General features: G+C 38.8%; 1 protein-coding gene across 1 annotated transcript in view; it reads left to right on the top strand.

The window, feature by feature from the left end:
- Window positions 1-589: 589 nt before the first annotated feature.
- The window catches only part of YAP1 (Yes-associated protein 1), a 39,697-nt gene continuing 19,865 nt past the window's right edge, over window positions 590-20,421 (top strand). Inside the window, exons 1-2 of the mRNA XM_010151023.1 lie at window positions 590-705; window positions 8,653-8,766. Coding sequence (XP_010149325.1) covers window positions 633-705; window positions 8,653-8,766 — 187 coding nt within the window. The 5' untranslated portion in view covers window positions 590-632. The remainder of the gene's footprint in view (window positions 706-8,652; window positions 8,767-20,421) is intronic.

Here is a 20,421-nt window from a genome sequence, read left to right as displayed (position 1 = left end):
CTGGTTACTTAAATTACCACGGAGAGATTATTCAGTTGTCAGTGGTGAAGGGAGTAGTCCATCAAATAATCTGAGGATGTGGTCTGTGCGCAGATAGTTTGGGAATACTGATGATTACTCACTAGCCAGTTCATTACAACTCCCTAGGCCCTGAATGTGAACTCATCATGCCAAATTACTGGATTGTGCTTGAGATTCCAGACATAACTGGCTTGGTTTGAAAGGCTTTGAAGTCACATTTTAAAACCACAACTAACTAATCAGTGACAAAAGGAAGAGAATGTTTAGTTAAAGAGTACAACAACTAGTTATGGAACAACAGTCTAGATCACGAGTCACGTTGAGCCTTTTCTCACCATTGCTGTAGCTCTGATCACTACGGCTGTTTGTTGGGAAAGCGTTGGTGGCCAGAGTAAGGTTTTGAGAATCTGACAGACCACTATGCTTGGAAAGAATCCAAACAGTTCTTGCTTGCTTTTCAGCGTGGCTGTTGTTGGCAGGCTGAACCTTTTGTTGTTAAACTTTTTGTGCTAGCAGGTCATTGTTGTGAATGCATGACTGTCCTAACTCTGGCTTTGTTTTGTCTTAGTCACATTGATCAAACAACAACATGGCAAGATCCTAGGAAGGCCATGCTTTCCCAGATGAATGTTACAGCTCCCACCAGTCCTTCTGTGCAGCAGAACATAATGAACTCAGCATCAGGTAAGCAAAATGGGTATTTATGGAAAAGGTCGTACAAATGAAGATACCACTAGCTATTCTAATTGTAGGGCGGAGTCCAAATCTCACAATTTTCCTTCTAGTCATCCTGGTTTTAAACTTTAGATTAGTTGATGCCTGATGCATCAAGCAAGAGGCTGATGCTTGAGGTAAGAAGATTTGGATATTCATGATGTCAGCAGGACGTATCCTGTAGTTCTTTGGTTAGTGTTTTTATTTTTTCAAATGGATGATTCAGACATTTAAAAAAGCAGTTTTGTCTAATTTTTTCTATCTGAAAATGCTGTTAAAATGATGAAGACCAGAATTTCTATTAAATTAGTATCAATGTATATTAAAGCTCCTGTGCTTCTGCGGTGTTCTTCTGCCTCCTCTTGCTCACTTACTAGACTTGGTAAAGTCCCTTTCACTTACGTTTTCCACATTGGTTATGAACATCTGTTTTTCCTGTCTTACCTAAATGAATAAAGCAAACACCTGGAAAATCTTGTGCTGAAGCAAAGACCTTCTGGTTTTCCCCTTATTTTCTTATAACTTCTAAAATCCTGTATCATGATGATTATTGCTGTAGCTGAGGAAGCCTGATACCTATTCCAGGAATATAGAACTGGTTTTCAGCTAGTCTGGGGGGGCTGTCACTAGACAGCAGTAAAGTGTGCTTGTTGTTGCTATAGAATCTGCTGTATGTTTTCAGAGCTCTCTTGTCCTGATGATGGAGAGAGCAAGCAGATAAATTTGGTGCCATGGTAGTTTGAGTGCTGCGAGCTTCCCTATGCTTTGTCACCTTATGTCTGTCGCTGTGGTTGTTGTTTTATTTATTTTCTCACAGTCTGACTGTATTTTGTGTATGTCTGCTCTTCCTGTATTTCACAAAGGTTATTCTCTGGTGCTGCTTTTTGTTGTCCGTTTAGACAGCTTTGTTTCATGCTGCAATTCATACGCTGCAGACAATACCAAAAGATTAAGGGGTGTGACCAAACTGTGCTGTTTGTGGCTGAGTATTAGAGGGGAAGCTAATCAAACTTTTTGCTGGCTAGGACAGGAGGTTGGATTATCCTGAAACAAATGTGAGTCCTGTTCAGGAAGTCATGATTCAGAGCAGTTAAGGTCGCAGGCTCTGATGTGAAAATGTAATATCAATGATTAATTTTTCTGTAAATATATCTTGGGAAACCTGCAGCAGTAGAGGTGACATTTTTGCAGGGACACTTCTGAAGAACAGCGAGTAGGAGAAAGACCAAGGGAATTGTTTTCTATCTTGCCTTTTTGGCTTATCTTATTGGTGGTAAAACTAGCTGCTTGGTGTTTGAATATTGACATAAATTCTGTGGTTTAAGTTAACTTCTCAACTTTTTAACTTCTGTTGTACTAAGAGTTAACAGGGAAAAAAGATCGATAGAGGAGTAGGATTCACTTTATGTACTTAGAAAGAAAAGAAGGGTCCTTAGCAACAAAAGACTGGTTAGTTGTAAGGTAAAAATCTAACAGAATCTATCAATCAGTATACAAGGATTGTTTTTAAAAGAAAATCAAGAATTTACATGTAATTGACTGATGTGTGAGCAAGTGATCCTGTATAGATATTGTTGCTCATGCAGTAAAGAAGAGTTAAAAGGTCTAAGGGGGTTGTCTTGTGACTTGGGAAAGCACTTATTTGAATAGTTCATTGAACATTTATTTTTAATTTCACAGATGATACTGTATTGAATATGAACTGAAAATCTCGTAGTTTTTTTTTCCCCCAGTGCTCTGAATTTCATAAAGTGCCTGAGGAAATCAGAACTTCCGTGTGTATTGTTACTTATTTACATGGTGTTGCTTTTGCTTTTTTTTTTTTTTTTTAAGCTTAGATCAGTGGAGATAGTATGACTTGGAACTACCTCTTTGGTAAGCTCTCCTGCTTACCCTTGTCTTACTTGCATTTAACAAAAGTCTGTTTTGAATTAAATAATACTGAACCTGCATTTGTTGGATATGATTCTGGTACCTGATTTGGCAAATCATCATACACTGAATTATGACTGTATATTTGTTTTCACTAAAGTCTTACGTATATGGTTCTGTTACTTTTTACTACTGAATTCATGGTAACTTTTGTCTTCATGATGGCCTTGTAAAGAATCTTTGAGAGAGATGGAAAAAATCAAGTAACTATGTACCACTTCAGCACAGCAGAGCGTACATCTGAGTGCTGATATCATAAATACAAGACTACTTAATGTTCTAATTTGGATATTCATCCTCAAGAACTGGGAAGTAAAGTTGAGACCTTTAAGGCAGAAGCTTCCTGTTACGAAATATTGCTAGCAATGAAACATGCCCTAGTGCTTTGACAACCTTTCATGAAAGATACTGGGAAAAACCAAGTGTAAGTATTGTGACAGCTGGAGGTCACTGACTTGCAAGAGAATGTCTTAAATGCCACAGGGGAGAATGTTTTCCTTTCTGTATGGCTCGTCCTTGTATAGTGCTTATTAATTGTAGCCCTTAATCTGAAGTTACTGTCCAAGTTTTAGTATATTTAATTACAGGCTGCCATAGGAGCTTGTGAATAAAGTTGTTGTGTTAAAACAGAGATTTTGGGAGCTGTCTTGAAAGCATTAAAAGCTTTAGCCGTTTAGCCAGAATTTAATTCCAGCCATTATCTACCATTAAGAACAGGAAAACAAACTAAAAGGGAGAGAGGGAACAGAACTCTGAAAGCTGCTCTCTGCATATTGAAGATAAACCTGTTGTCTTTCATGGATAAATAGGAACTCGGGGAAAGTGGGAAGGAAGCAAAACTACAAGGTGTGGTAAGGGTGAAGGCAAGTTGGAGAGTGTTTGAAATAAAATCAGGGAAGAGGTGTTTTAGCATGAGGTTGAGCTTTTTAGATGTTTGTCTTAAGAAATCCCACCTCTTGAGGCAGCTAAGACTGGATGAGAATCCAGGTATCTTACTGCAAGTTCTTTAAGGAAATTAATAGGCATCTGAACCAGCTTCATTTGTTCCTGGCATGATTTTGTGAATGAGCTATTTTGAGTGCTAGTTAAGCATACGTCCTTTACAGGAAGGCATCAGTGTGTGAAAAGTGTGGATTTTCTTTTTTCCTACCTATATTGGTTCTTGGATATCTTTTGTCTCAGTCTCGCTGAACTTAGCTTGATACATGTAATTAGCTAAAATGGTTTTGGGCCTTGTGTATGCAGGGAAACACAGATCTCTCTTAGATGGCATTTGATGGTTGATCTGGGAAATAGGATTGCATCTTCACATAAATAATGAAAAGAGAATGAGCCTGTTATTTCTAAATATGCAACATGTATATAAAAATCAGTTTGACTGTCCTGATTTTGTGTGTTTCTAACCATTCTTCCCTAAAGGTGTTATAGGAAAAGCTATGTTCTTCTGTCTTGATTAAAAAAATAATAAAAGTAGTAGTAACTGTATGTTGTTCTCCTGAGGAACCTCTCCTATACATTTCTTATGGAGGTAGAGTTATAAATTTGAAAGTAAACCATGTCTCTTTCTTAGGCAGTTACAATTGACGTAGCAGCGATGGCATAGCAGTTGTATCTATATACTTCTGTTCTTCAGACACTTTTGCTTCCTGAATCATGCTTGACAGCACTGCTTGCTTTAGCTGCTTCTGCTTGTGCATAGACATTAGATAATTAGCTTTGGAGCAGATTACCTGTCTTTGTCCTCTTCTGTCCTCTGTCTTACGTTGCAGTTCTGGATTTGGCAGCTTGGTGAAAGTTTGCAGACTAGTGTAATTCCACTGCCCCTTAGGGTAAGGCTGTAGTGACGTGTTAAAGATTGGGAGGAAAATGGACACTCAAATTCGTGACTCTTGAGGCTTTTTCCCCGTTGGGGGCTGGAGAGTTGGGAGGAATATGCCAATAACTAAAACAAGTTCTAGCTCTTCTCTTGCTCACTTCAGTTGCAGATTGCTTGTCTATGTAACCAGTCATGCTGCAAATTCTGTTTTGTGTACAGTCAACACTACATATGATCTGTTGTGAAACTCGAGTTTCTAAGCATCTGCATGACAGTAATATTCATTTCTTTATTCATCTGTAAAAAATACCCCTTTTTAATGTGTCTTTTTTTGGAACTTTTAGTGATTTGACAGAACAAATGTGGACTCTAGGTAATTTTTGTAGACTTTATAATTTTAAAAAGTTTTGGAATCACAGTGAAAGTGATTGAAGGGAAAAGTTTCAGTTTTCACAGGGAAAGATTAGGAAGGTTCTTGGGAATCAGTGTCTGTGGCAGGGGGTGGGGGTTCCTGCTGTTGAACATAGGTGTTCCAGTTCCTAGGTTGTCCACGTATATTCTTTTAATATCTAATACAGATACTTTCTAATATGCATTGACCTTTTGATAAACTACAGCTTTGTTTACACTTATTTTACAATGAAATAGCAGAAACTGCAGGGACGTGTAAGGTTTACTTTGTATCCCAACACAGCCTGAATCTCTACTATGCTTCTGCTTTCGTTACTTGTCTTGTTGGTTTCTATGTGCCAGCAGCGAGCTGTGCTCTGCAATCAAGACTGCATTTCATGTCAAAAAACGGTATATTGAGAAAGTAGAAACTCAGAAAATGGAGACATGCACGCAAACTTTAAAATTACACGTATTTATGTTAAGTTACACCATTATATAAATATTTAGTTACAGAGGTATGCCTTACCAGTAGTTCTGTAAGGATGGCTTATATCTGGAAATTGGAATGTACTTTTCAGATAACCTTGTCTTTAAAAGGACCACAGTAAATGGTGAGCTCCCTAGAAGGGTTGTCTCTCCCTGTGCAGATACTTTCATAGAATTGTGAGCTTATGGTTGTGATTGTGTTCAGTTGACCTGGGAGGCATCAAACGGTAACAGACCATGCCACGGGGGCTGCAGAAGCTGCGGAAAGTTTGGTGAGAAGGCCTGAAGAGCAGCAGTATGGAGCTAATATGACTTAAATCTCTTAAGCTAATGCTGGGAATCCTGTTCCTGTTGAGCCCTTTTTGGGGAGAAGGGACATGTAATTGTACAGGAATTTTTCTGGATGCCCTGAGTGAATGTCTCTTCTGTTTTTCACCATGGTTTTCCATTTTGCCTCTTGTTACTTGCCTTTAATACAGAATTTGTCAGACAGCCAGTTAAAAAATCAGACTTGACAGTGTTCTGGTTTGACAACTATTCACAAAACCAAATAGGAGTTACAGAAAGCTGTACTAATCAATTTTTGAACTACCATTTCAAGGTGTAGGGATGACAGGAGAAACAAGAGCAGTAGACTGGCCAAGGAAGAAAGCAACCTCATGATTAATACCAAAAGTTTCTAGAGAGAAGAGTTGTGTTTCTGCGGCTGTTGATGGCACTTAGCAAGGAAGACTTGCTGCTGTCACAGCCAGGTGAGCAGACAGACGTTTCCTGTCCTGTCCACAGTTGCGCATTTTATTTAGAAAGAGTGCCTTGCCCAGGTTTGTCTCTAATAAGCCAATACTCATCAGATCACGGAATCTCATAAGCAGTATTCTTCTGCCAGGTAGGTGGACTGATCAGCTCCTGGCATCCTGCTTCAAAGGCATTTAATTCTTGTTTACTACAAAGAAACATGCTGGACCAGCATACACTTTATTCAGTGTTCAGCAGAACTGACACCCCAAGGGTGGTTTTGTTTTTCTTGGAGCCAGCTGGGTTTTTTGGCTTTGCAGTTCAAAAGAGAATTTCTTGCTGAGTTTCATCTCCGAGGGCTGTGTGGCTTAGGACTCCGAGGAGAATGGTGGTGAGAAGGTCTTGCCCACTTGGCTAGCATGTTGGCTTAGTAGTCAAGGAACATTTTTTGGTTCATAGAATCATAGAACGGTTTAGGTTGGAAGGGACCTTAAAGATCATCTAGTTCCAACCATCCTGCCGATGGTACTTCACTGGCTTCTATGCTTGGGTGATGTGGGACATATCACTGTGCTCCTGTGCCCATTTTATAAAACAGCATCTCGCTGATGAGCAGGCTGGTCTTTGGGTATGGTAACAAAGTATAGGGTATTTGCACTTGAGCTTTCGATTCTGCATCAAAGTCCTGTTATACTGTGAGTACGTTAGGATTTATGAATGTTTTGCAGTTGTGGTCGCTCTTTCTTGCCTGTTATGTTCACTAGCCTCTGATAAAAGCTGAGGTTCTCTTGTAACTTCTGTGCAGTATTTAAAGCTTGTAAGCATCAAGCCTGGGAAGGAAATGTCCAGTGGTTAGATCACTGGTTTTGCTCAGCTGCAAACTTGTAGCTCTAATGGTGGAGTAGTAAGGTTGCTAGAGAAAGGCATAGTTTTCTGAGCCAAAATGAAAGAGTTTAAATTAGAAATGTAGTTTGTAGGGATCTTCAAAGACCACAGTAAGAAATTCTTGTGCTGGTTTTGCCTTGGGATATTACTGGAATGCAATCGAATGATTAGTTTACTCTCTTTGACTTTTCTCCAAGAACATCTTTTGAGATTAAGCAAACAAATCTATCCTCTACCCCCCAGCTTCCGACAACAAATTCTTCAACAGGAGTGTGACTTTGGGTCAAAATGACAGGCACAGAGCTAACGTAGTTTGAACATGGATGTAGTAGGTACTTCAGGCGTTTATCACATGCACATGTGTTTTTATGTGTATATCCGAATTTTGTGTGAAATTATGTTGTTTGTGCATACTTAATATATCTTACATTACACAGAATGGTCTGTTAGGCAAGTCTAATAGCGGGGTGGCTTTTGGTAACATATTACTGTGTTACACTGAGGGAGAGGGGAAGGAGAGGTTGAAATATGATGGCTTCCTGCAGCAGGTCTTGTTCTAATTTCTTTTACATTCTTAACATTTGTAATGGATCGTTTCCTGTATCATCTTAGTTTTGTACTTAAATCTAAAGGAATACAGGCAAGATCTTCCTGTATATAATTTGGATATTTTTCGAAATCCCTATCTGTATGAGTGTGAGAATTCAAAAACGTACATTTGTAAACCATCTGCCAGATGAGATGAATGTAACTTTAAGAGTAGTTCTCAGTCCCAGTGAAATACAGATGAATGTACGTGGTCATGCAGGGATGGGAATGAGTAGTTTATGAACTGCATGGAGATGAAAGGTGGCTTTCTTGAAAGCTGCTGTTTGGAACCTAAGAGAAACGCACCTCAAGATTCGGTGTTCAGCCATTACCTATGGACCCCAGAACAACATCCCCCACCTCCCTTTTGCCATTCCTTAAATGTAGGTTTCCCTGCCTGTGCCTTCCCGCTCATAGAGGCGTAGCACTGCTGTTCGTAGCACTGTGTCTCTGTGTCTGCTCCTGGTGTTTACTTACCTGTGCTTTGTCATTGCTTGTTTGCCTCCTGTTCTTCAGGTGTGTGGTTTTGCGTGCTTAAGCCTTTAACGCTCTCACAGAAAGTTATGGTATGAGGTAAGGGAAAATTAGTTTTGTCACTGTTTTAATTGTGGAAGATAGAAAGGTAGAGATGTGAAAGATAGATTTCAGGATCTCGTGAGCGCTAGGTTGTTGCTGCTTCTGGGCTTTAATCACTAGCTGAACTTTCCCGTGAGAGGTAGAATATCTCTGTGCTTGTTCTTTTTCCTGGTGCTCATGCTGGTTTCATTCTGGCAGGCTTGACTTATTGCTGGTTTTGTACTTTAATGCTGTAGCAAAAGGAAGTGTCAAAAGCATATGAAAGGATGCAAACAAGTTATAAAATTAAACTCCAAATCCTAAATCAAACCGATAGAAGTGTTTTCTGTTCTTTGGTTTCCCACCCACCACTTCTTTGCCCTTATCCCAGAAATGTTAGACATGAGCTTGAAACTCTTCTGTTTCATGTACTGTTATATATATGTCAAATGTTGGAATTTTTTTTAGATCAATTTCAGCTGGACCAAGCAAGAGCCCGCCATCAACTCCTTCCTTCTATATTGCAGGCCCACTCCCCGATGGATGGGAACAAGCTATGACCCAGGATGGAGAAATTTACTACATAAACCATAAGAACAAGACCACATCTTGGCTAGACCCAAGGCTTGACCCACGCTTTGGTAAAAGTTCATCTCGCTTCAGAATTTTTGATTCACTTCAGTTCACTCAGCTTTAATTTTGCAGGCATATTTTGAAACTTTTTTATAGCACGATTAAAGTATATTTTAATTTGAATCATAGGGACCTTATTTAAATCATTATTAAAAAAAAAAAAAAGTAGTATTGCCACATATCCTTTAGGGGTGGATGTCACCAGAGATCCTAATGCTAGGAGTCAGTATTTTGCCATATGATCCATACAGTTCCCAAAATTGGTGGCATTCAGAAATCACTTACCTAGAGACAGTTTCAGCCAAGTTCACTCTTCCCTTTAAAACGGCAAAACTTCACCACGTAAGAATCTTTTAATTCCCAGACAAATATTTACTTTCCTTTGGGCTGTCTTCAAGAGGGCATTGTCAAATAATAATTTATGCTGTTTAAATGCACTTGAAACATATACCAGCTTATAATTCCAGCTTGTCACAGTGATGATCATGACAAAACTTTGTTTTAAACAATGTGGAGAGAAGAAATTACTAGCTTTGGGTTTTTTTCTACTTTAAGAATCTTCTTTGGGGTAAAGACTACCTAATATTGGGAACAGAAATAGTAACTTAAAATAGGGATCACAAGGTCTGTATTTAAAATTTTCAACAAAATAAATATCTCATTTTTTGTAATTTCCTTGCTCTATACGAAGAGCAAAGCTGCAAACACTTAAATAAAATATTGGTGCAGATGACTGTGTACAGCAATAGCATATAATATTAAGAGACTCTAAACTAGTTTCTTTGTCCAAGTGATTGCTCTGATGTATTTAAAGCAATATTGCAACTTCAGTTTTTGTATAAAGCCATGACCTTCATGTGTAAGCTTTATTAGCTGTATTAATTTGCCCTTGATTTGTTTTCCCAATAATTTACTATTTTCAACTCCTTCGGATTTTAGTTACTTTTTCCAGAGCCATGGAAAAAACAGTAGGGATGAAAAAAAAAAAAATCGTTGTGGTTTTCAGGCTTTAGTTTTGGACTCGGTGCAACTAAATGAAAACAGTGTGCAGATCACTGAGTAGGTCAGGCTGAGGGGATACAAAGCCTTTGAAGCTTTACAGGGGTTGACCTAACAACAACTGTGGGCCCCTTTTGGGAGAGGCATTAACTCCATGAATGCCATATAAACACAGAGCTGCAAAACTCAAGTCACTCTTCTGTTTTGTTTTTCTGAAATGGCTGTTAGAAATTTCAGCATTTCTGTTTTGTAGGCTTGAGTGCTTACTTTAAACATCCGTTTGCTCTTAGGGAGAACACCAGAGTGTCACCCTTTGTTTATAAACTGCTCACCAGTTTGTAGACAAGTTGAACCACTGTGTAACTTGAGCCCAAAGGTGGGGCGTATATCGAAGGTTGTCAGCTTTGGCAAATGTCCACGCTGACTTCAACACCAGCCAGAGTTGCAGACTTACTTGCAAATTGCAAGAGGAGTTGTGGGGGTAATTTGCAACTTCAGAATTACTTCATATGTGAATAAGGCTGAAAAGGAAGCAGTTGTTTTGAAAATCACTGTTGCCTTTTGCAGTTAAAAGAGGCAGGTCAATTATATTTACTTAAATAATCTTGCAGGGCATGTATTTTCCTTTTCTTCGTATTACTTCAGTTTCCAGTGATGAGCTGGAACTAAAAAAAAGTGTGGAAATGGCTTTAATTGACAGAGGTCACGAGTGAGATGAATCTTGTTTCTCAGAACTGTTTTGTACTCCTGTAAATAGTATGGTCTGACTGTAAGGGCAGAAGCTACTTGTCTTGTGCATACTGAAACTCCATCAAACATTAAGGCTGTGCAGTTGAACTGAAAGAAGTTAGAAATGTCCAAAAGACTGCATAAGGATTTCTTGCTGCATAGCTTCCCTTTTTGGGCCCACTGCGTATGTGTATCCCAGACAGGCTTGAGCACATGCCAAGGCTCTTTATTTTGTGGTCGGACTTTTAATCTGTTCCAGACCTTTTCAGTCAAAGAGCTCAAGTGTAACTGAAAGGGGCAGGAAAGGGAAAAAAAAAAAAAAAAAAAGCATGTGGGCTCTTCTGATCTAGAGTGACGGCAAATAGAGACAAGCTGCTAGCTGCTGTTGAGCTTGAAGGGAGTTTTCCTTGAAATCTTAAGTTGTACGCATCGTACTGCGGTTTGTTTTTATCATTTGAGCCAAGAAAATACAAAATCTTGTTCCTGTTGCTTTCTTACTTGTAACCTCCTTAAGTGACTCCAGTAAGGAAGAAAAAAAAAAAATCTGTTTGACAGAGCTAACTTATTGAGCCTTGCATTTATTTATGTGGAGATCCTCAACAAATATGTGCTGTGACCCTAAATAGCATGTGAATGACTCAGAAGTTTACTTTTCTGTGCTTAATATAGGTTGAAAATCCTATTGGGTGTTTTTCCCCAGACGATCTTTTCTATCCCTGTGTTTTAATATAAGGTCTTGATTTTCACTGGTTTTTACTACTAACACTTTCAGAAGTAATCCTAGGTGAATTCATCTCTGTAATGCTGAAGCTTTTGATTATTACAGCAATACTAATGTTGGTTGAAAATGAAGGAAAAATTAATTTCTTCCTTGATACTGCCACTTTCACCAGCCTGAAGAACCATTGAAAACAATAAAGCTGTTGAGTGCTATGTGCAAACATACTCTTCTGTTCCAGTATTCAGAAACAGAAGGGTTGAAGAGTCTTTGCCCTTATTGCTTCTAATTCCCAGCTTCCAGGGAAACAGCCTGTGTGTCTCTCTATGTTCCTCATCAGATGGAAGCTTTGCATTCATCTTTACTTTTTCTGGTAGGTGTTTGTATCCTTTTTTTTTTTTTAAGTAGTGCTGGGAATTTTCCATTAATGTAGCTAGAAAAGAGAGAGGAAAAGATCAGTATGAAGAAATTGTTTTAGGCTGACACACCTACTGACTGAATTGGTAAGGGGAATTTGGGTATTGCATTCATGCTTTTAACCAAAAAATAAAAGGATGCAGTTAATATGGATTCTTTCTTGGAGCAGGCTTTTAAGGCTAATGCATCAGATAAGAGTCCCTGTCAGAATACCTGGCTGTGGAGCAGGCGGAGTCTAAAACCTGGGTGCTGAGTTGAAGCTAAGAACTTTGTTCCAAGACTCAGATCTAACATCTTTGAAGTGGGCTTGAGGTCTTCAGCTACACCACTTAAACGGCAGTGAAGTCTTGTTGTGGCTCAGATGTCGATCCTCCAAGTCTACATAGTTGACTTCAGAACAGTTTTGCATGAGGAGAATTCACAAACTTTAAAATCTAGGAAAGAACTAAGTATGAAAGGAGCATCTTCTCGTGCCAAGCACAGGCAATCATAAAAGATGACATGGGATCAAAGGCAGAGGGGGGGGAGGGGGGTTCCTTAGGCCTGTGTCAGCAGGATTCTTGCCTTGTGGAGCATCTGGTACAAACATGCTGTCCTACCTTTGTAGTAGGCCTTGTAGTAAGGGCTGTTTTTTCCTTTCTTTTTTAAAAAAGGTTAATTTTGAGGTAATTGGACTGGCATCATGAGCTTTTGCTTTGGACTTTTCTGTCTTTTACTAGCTTCTGCTATTGTCCATTGGTCATTCTTCATAGAGCCGACTGTTTTTCTTAAGCCTTCCTGATAAGATAATACATTTTCATGATAGCTAAGGAAAGTCTGGGTAGGAAGCAGGTCAGCTCTGCGTTCTGAGTGGCTGGAGTGGGTGAAGTAGAACATCTGCTTTTTCTATAAAATTAGATTTCCTAGAACCAGTCGAAATTTGGAATAATTCAAGTTTCCAAGAATTGGCTTTTGTACAAATACTACTAAAGGGATTTTTAAGTTTGCAGACGATAGGACATGTTTTTGAAATGCAACTTAAAATAATTTGCCTTTTGGGGATACTCAACTTGTTAAATTCGAAGATGGGATGGTGAACTTGAAATGGGGAAAATAGCAGAAACTGGCAGTTGATTCCTGTGTCTCTGTTGGGTTAATGCAAGTCGTGTGTTGAAGCAGTAGTATTCCCTTAGAGTAGCCAGGCAAGTCTGGATGCAGGAACTGGAGTAAAACAAGATACTCTTTCAGTTTTCCTGTTATTTTATTCCAGACTTCAGTTTTACTGGTTTGTCACGAGTGATCATACCAGCGTTACAAATGCTTTTTTGTCTTTTTCCTTCTATTCTTTCAAATGGTGTAGCTGCCATATGGTATATGAAGCAAAAGATGAGACCTCAGATTGAAATTGTTGCCACAACTTTATCACTCCCACTTCAAGGTTATGTTAACATTTTTTGAAGTTCTGTGTGAATTTTGGATGAGGGGGAAGGTGCCACAAGACAGTGTTTACTGTCAGTATGGACAGTGCCACAGGGACTCTGTGTGCCATGGCTGCTTGAACTACGCAGGTGGGAAAAGGAATTAAAGCGATGGTAACAGTAGGTGTATGGAGAATGCACATCAGGATTTTCTGCCTCCTCTTTCTGCAACATAAGAACATTATACCTTTGAAACAATGAAAATTGCTTGTTCAGAAATACTGGAGTCACATACCTGTAGATTTCATTGAAAAGTATATTTATCATGTCCATTTAAAGAAAACCCAACCACACAAAAAACTTAAAAGCACTTAAAACTTTAAGCTTCGGAGCATCTGGTAATTTTTAGGTATTGGAAATAAAAAGGAAGTATTTCATGGTGGTGCTTTGTTATCGCTTACCTGTCTAGTACTTTGTTTAATAATGTGTTTCCTCAAATTAATTTGTGGGAGCCTTGTGAGAGGCAAATTTGTGGAGAGGGACAAACTAGAACCCTGGACTGGTGAACTTTTTTTGGTCTTTGGTCAAAAAAAAAGCCTAGACCTTATGCCTGGTCACAGTGGCGTTTCAGATTTTTTTAAGTTCCAGATCTGCCTTCCATTTTTTCACAAAAGCAGAATATGATCCACAGTTGGTTTTGATCTACGAATGCAATGGCATATCCTCTTTACATGCTCTGTAAATCAAAGTGCATTTGACTCACCTGAAAGGTCTGTCGGTATCAGATTTTTCACTTCCCTGTCTCCATTTTTCCATAAGAACAATTTCACGAGATTACTTGGGATAGGGAAAAGACTCCTGTGTTTTGGTGTGTGTCAGGGAATGTGTACAGATGGAGCAGCATCAGTTTTCAGTGAATCAGGGACTTCTGTCAAAGCAAGCTTGTTGCAGATCTGCAGAGGCAGATGAAATTTCACTGGTGAGCATCTCTTTGTAGTAGAGGAGGCTGCCTGTATGGTGGTGACTGTAAATGCCTATTATTTGGTCATTATCATATCAGAAAGTGAAATCTTGTTTTGTTCGAAAGCAGGATGTATTCAGAGCTCTTTACTGAGCAGAGCTTACTGAAGAAATCATTAAATCTGTCCACAAGTTTGTGTAAGGATGCAGTTACCTGCTTGATGTAGAATATTTGCATACTAATAAAAAGGGGTCCCCCTCCCCCCCCCCCCCCCCCAATGAAGGGGTCCCCCCCCCCCCCCCCCCCCACTTTTGTTAAGAATTTGTCAGGGTAGTAGGTTTATGTAAGTTTATACCTGTTTTGGGTTTTGTTTTGTTTTCAGAATAATTTAATCTTGTTCGAGAAAGGAGGTTTGTTGTTAACAGTGTCTTTATGCCAGTAACGATAATGAGTACTTCCAGTGTTGTGCTAGAACAGCTGTGAAGTGAAAGAAAACCACACTCCTAGGAGGGCCACTTTTTCCATCGTATCCTTCTAACACCACAGTTGGCACGTCTCTGTTAATGAGCATGCTACGTTAAAAACTGAAGGTGCATCATTTTGAACACATCATTCCTTATCGGGAATATAAATATATATACACACTCACAAAAATTACATACTCTAATATATAATCTAAAATTCAAAGAAGCATCAGCTTTTTTTCTCCTTGAATTCAGTCATGTTGAAACATGGTTTCAGTCTCTTATATACAGAATATTTGCAGTTTCTTGACAACATATGGTTGATTTTTTTTAATTACAGTACTTTTTATTGGATATTGTAATTCCTGTTTAATCATTTCTAGTGGTCTTGTGATGGAGATGAAACAAAAGGTGCAGATGTGCATATGTATATACACAGGGTTTGTTCTCAGATTGAATGGAACCTGCATTAAAAAAAAAAGTTTTTTCATAGCATTTTTAAGAAATGATAGAGGATTGTCTTTTGGCCTCATTAACCCAGGTAGTATTATGTGGTGATTAGGCAGTGAAAGTGTTTGCAGCTAATATCCTGATGCATACTGTTTGCTGATTAAGCTTTGATCTAAAATGCAGACTAGCTTTCGTTAAATATGTTTTGCCAGATATTCTGTGGACAGATGTGTAGACTTGGTGAGCTCAGTGTCCTGCACTTTCTGTAGTCCTCAGTGTTTCTCATACTTACAGTTTAAACTTAAATGACGTTAGTTGAGGTTTCTTCTCATAACCTGTCCTATGCAGTGTGTCCTACATAGTTGTCCTGGAGTACTAATACTTACACTGTCAGTTCCATTCTGTACGAGGATTTAAAACTGAAGTCAAATATTTTAAAAAATGTTTGGACTTCCAAAACTGAAATTTATTTCTTCTTAAAGAATGGAAAATGTTTTGGTTTATATGCATGCACTGAGCAGAAGTTTCTTCTATGCTACTGCTAAATCTCATCTCTATTTGCTTTTCTGGCTGGCCAGAATATTTATAAATGTTGCTGTTGACTTTTATAGGGAAAAAAAATAACGTCCATGAACAACTGCAATAGCATTTTACTCCAGTTTAGTTCCCAGAGTATTAAGAGTCTGTGTTGAGTGGTGGTCAATCAGTCCAGCTGTTGCACCTCTGCATTTTAGGGTACAGAAAGCCTTTTTAAAACAATGGCAGCTTTATCAAAGAAAAAAAAATCCATAAATTATTTTATATTGCATCAGTCAGCAGTTGCTGTAATGATGGAAGAACAAAAAGAAAATATTTAATTTAACTTGATTCCAGGTTATGGGTAAGTGCAGAGTAACCAATCTGTAGTTTGAACATGCTTCTGTAATAAATAGTGTTTTCAGTGGGTATATCCTGTTTTAACCAAGAGTCCAGCTCAGGAGTGTGTGAATATTTCTTTATACCTAAGACACTAAGAACTGTTTGTACACTTAATACAGCAAAATGATCCATAGAACTGTTTCAGGTTTCCCCCTTATCTAAACTCCAGGATTCTCAGATTAACCAGAGACCAAACACAGTAGAATATTTTATTATGTTAATTTTTAGGTAGTTTTATAACAGCAGCATTATGAAATTGCAACAGAGATTTCTGTAGAGTAATATAGCAATACATTATGAAGAGTGCAACCCAGAAACATGACTTGTATCTTGATTAAACAACAAATTGTTGTACCAAGTCTCTCCAAAAAAGCCACTTGGAACAAGTTTTTATTACTTCCGAGACTCATTCTTTCAAATCCTGATGGGTTGGGTTTTACTTGGTTGTTTTTTTTTTTCCCTTCACAGCTCTTTCAATTTAATCAAAGAGGATTTTTGCCTTTGTTGCAGTGCTGCAAACTAGCGCCATTCAGAAACCTGGCCACAGCCAAAAATGATGCACAAAAACTGTCTAGCTTCCAAATGAAGCTGAAGGGGACAAGTACTCTTTTTCAGTTCCCTCGATGGAAACGTTGATACTTACTGTTAAGAACAGTAAGTTATAGTATTCTCAGATCCTGAACTTTTTTCTTAGTTTCCTTTAGTTTTGAAGGGTAAAACGATAAAGACCATCAAACATTCAGCAGTTTCTGTGAATCACTAAGGGTGCTCTACAGCAGTCTGCGCAGAGGCGAAAGGTGCTGTGTTACTGCAAGCTGGCAGTGCCCGGGGACGTGTGATTTAAGTTGGCGTAGGATCTTGGGAGAGAATAAGCCTTTTATGTTTGAGTTGTTAACAATCTGCTGGCCTTTTCTCTCTAGCACCAGTAATTGTTTCTCTCTCTCGTCTTGTTTGTATTATTTTGTTTTGTTTTGTTTTCCCCTTTTTCCATTAAGGATGTAGACAGCAGTATACACTCTTTAAAGTAACTCAAATATTACTTGCTACAGTACAGAACAGGCATTTAGCTGTGGAGTTTGGACAGTAGAATGTTTCATGCAACACTTGAGGACCACTAACTCCGTTCGCAAAAGCATATTGCAACTATTACAGTTGACTGTATTCTGCATATTGTGAAGCTAAGCCATATTACAGGGTAGCAAGATCTTTTTTTATTGTCCTAAGTTGCCGTGTTTTTTAACTTGTCTGCCCCTCCTCCTCCTCCCTCAAATCCCCCTCTTCAAGAAACAAAGCCTTGTTTGTTCCCTCTCTGCCTGTGAGGTCTTTGCAGCCTCCACTGTGTGGGTGCGGAGCCCCTTATTTAAATGCTTCCCATAGCCGTGGAAGGTAAGGAACAGGAAGTGATAGAAAACTCCTAACTGTAATAGATAAATGAAGCTCGCTGCCTTTGAATTAACAGTACTTAGAGCTGTGCATGTCAGGATCATCACAAACTTGGGAGGTGTGGAAAACCAAAATGTGTTTATCTGAGATCACATTGATAAGTGTATTCTTCAGAGCGCAGATTTCTGCAGGCATATCCTTGGTAAGTAATGGAGAGTTGAGAATTAAAACAAACAAACAAAAACAACCCAAAAAACCATTACACAACAAACCAACCAACGAAAAACTTATAAAACTCTTTTTTCCTGTCACTTGAAACAAGATGTTTTTCCACTTTTCATTAAATATTGTGTTTAAATTATAGAAAATTACATTGTTCTTTCTGTTTCCCTTCCCTTTCCTGGTAGCACACTTGTGTAATCAGCCAGGATGGCTGAATATCATTCAGTGTTACTGCTCTTGGGTTTTTCCCAGTGGTTCTTCGTTTGGGTGTGGTGGTAAGTCTGCAGAATTCAGTTACCAGTATCTTCTTTTAATGTCCAAACTGTGAGTTTAATTCCACAGTTAAAAATAGTTCTCTTGCCTGAAAAACATCTCTATGGTCTGTTCTGAGGACAGTTTAAAATCTCGTCAGGTTGAACTTGCATTCTTGAAATAATAAAATGCTCAGAAAAATCATTGTAATGGGCACATGAATGAGATTTTTAAAACTAGATTTTTAGGTTCAGTTTCTGAAGAGTTACCAAATCATATAATTAAATTTTCTCCCAATATTTATTGATGCATATGAAGTTTACACAAGGCTCAATATCTCATGATGTCCCTGTTTTAGATACACTTCTAGTTAGAAACATTACTTTCAAAATGGACATCAGAAGGCACTTCAGGAATCTAGGATGAGGGAATAAAATGCAAAACATCAGACAAACATGATTTATTTCTTAGGGTTTTAATTGCAAAGTCAGTAGATGGGAAGAATGGAGCAAACTGTGATCAGAGAGAACAGTAATGATACAAGCAACTGTCAGAACAGGTATATAAAAAATGAAGAATTTGGCACAAGAAAGAAATTGTTTGCGAAGATACTTATTAGTGGAAAAGAGACCCAGGGAAGTAATACTTCGATGGTGCATGCAGGAAAAACAAACCTAAAATATGTTGAAGGGATGTTAGTGATACTGTACTTAGTGCTTAACTAAGGTTAGAAACTCTTAAATTTTTATGAGGTTATCTGTGCCATGTTTTGGCTGTGAACTGCATGAGGCAGGGGTTCCAAACCCATAATTATATAATTGGAGACTAGACCACAAAGGTGGCTTTTTTTAACCGAAAGAAAATGGACATTCTTCAACTTTGGGTACTTAAATTTTACAAGCTAGGTGGTTTGCTTTTAACTTAGATGTGCTTCTTTCAGGTGATTGTAATTTTCTAACCTTTGCTCCTCTTTACTTTCCACTGTAATTGACCTTCTGTCTTGTTTAATAACAGGGATCGAGTTCTGGAGCTTCTGATGGGAAGCAGACTTCTTGAGTTGCAGACTTAGCTAACAGCAAGAGAAGGCTATGGTTTTCTGTTCTCCCCTACTAACCACTTCATACACTGCTTTTAAGGTGAAAGAATAAGATAGAAAAGGCAAAAGGCATCGACCTGATCCCAGACTTGATAGGATTCTGGGTAAAAAGAGAGAAAGGAGATGCATTCCCTGCTCCAGCAGTGTCATGTCTGGCTTAGCTGGAGCTGCTAGGTGGGCTGCCCTTCTTTTTGCATTGCTCTCTAGCTTCAACTTCACCCTAATCTGGTAAATGTAGGTAGTCTAATTGCTGTCAGTCTTCCAGCAGAGACTGGAGCCTGTAACTGCAGTTCACTACTCAGGTCCCTGCAGGACAGCTGTTGGTGCTGTTGAAACTTTTGCTTAACAGTCTCTGGTGTCTTGGGGCCTATGAACCTTCTGGTCTCGTTCAGCTGAGGAACAAGCTGTCCTGTCTCTTCCTGTTGCTGGCCTATGGACCACAGCTGGTGTTGCAAAGCTGGTTGGTTGGCTTATCCTGGCCACCTTCTTCATGAAGTGCAGTTTTGGTTGTGAGGTGGTGCTGGATGTCTTGTAAGATCAGCTGCTTGACTTTAAGCTCCACAGACGTGTCATCTTCCCACTACTATTTTTTTTCCCCTTTGGGTCAGAATGGGGCTTGCAGGTTGGAGTTGAACCTCCAGCTTTGTTTCTACTTGGTCCTGGGATTCAGTTTCTGTTCCTACTTTACCTGTTTCCTTACCATTACAGGAAGTTTTATCTTATTTGTGATCATATGTATGAAGCTCTCTTACAAGTAACTACATAAAAGATTATTTCCAATTACTTCAAGCTATTTGACACTTCATTCTGTTTTGACTTGACTCATGAAAATGTGACCGACCTGTCCATTAGACTGTTGACTGTGCTAGACCTATGGAATAGTTGAAAGGGTAGTCTAGAGAGTTAAGTCTGTAAGTGGATTTGACTTTATTTTTTTATAGAGTCGTAGAATCATAGAATGGTTTGGGTTGGAAGGGACCTTAAAGGCCATCTAGTTCCAATCCCCCTGCCATGGGCAGGGACACCTTCCACTAGACCAGGTTGCTCAAAGCCTCATCCAGCCTGGCCTTGAAGACTTCCAGGGATGGGGCATCCACAGCGTCTCTGGGCAACCTGTTCCAGTGCCTCACTACCCGCTCCAGGAAGAACTTCTTCCTGATATCTAATCTAAATTAGATATCTAATCTTATCTCACTAGATATCTAATCTTGTCTCACTAGATATCTAATCTTATTCTCACTCCAGTGAATGCAGGGCTTTTCTTCATGTGTTACCCCTCAGTGAAGAGATGAGCTGTGACAAGGGGAGCAAGGCTGTGAAGCAACAGCCATTTTTACTGCTGTTATGAGATAAATATATTTAGGCTTTCTTGGAACAAAAGAAAAGCACTGCTGTACGTTCCCGAGGTTGAACACTCAAAAAACAGTAGAGAATTAAGGGCTTTTCAGAGAAAGTGATACAGATTCTATGAGAGAATTCTCCTTTCTTAGGATAGCTAGTGTTCCAGGAATCCTCTACATATGATGAAAACATGAATTCAGACTAATACAACAGATGGTTTTCTTTGCACTAAATCAGCCTGTCATCCTAAAAGAAGCTCACTCCCTTTTTTTTCCTTAGCTCCCATAAACCATAATCCTTATTCCCAGGAAAAAAA

Source organism: Eurypyga helias, unplaced genomic scaffold (assembly GCF_000690775.1).
Source record: "Eurypyga helias isolate BGI_N326 unplaced genomic scaffold, ASM69077v1 scaffold12684, whole genome shotgun sequence".
In the NCBI taxonomy this organism is placed as follows: Eukaryota; Metazoa; Chordata; class Aves; order Eurypygiformes; family Eurypygidae; genus Eurypyga; species Eurypyga helias.
Note: the sequence above shows the minus strand (reverse complement) of the source record. Positions and strands in the feature narration are given on the sequence as shown.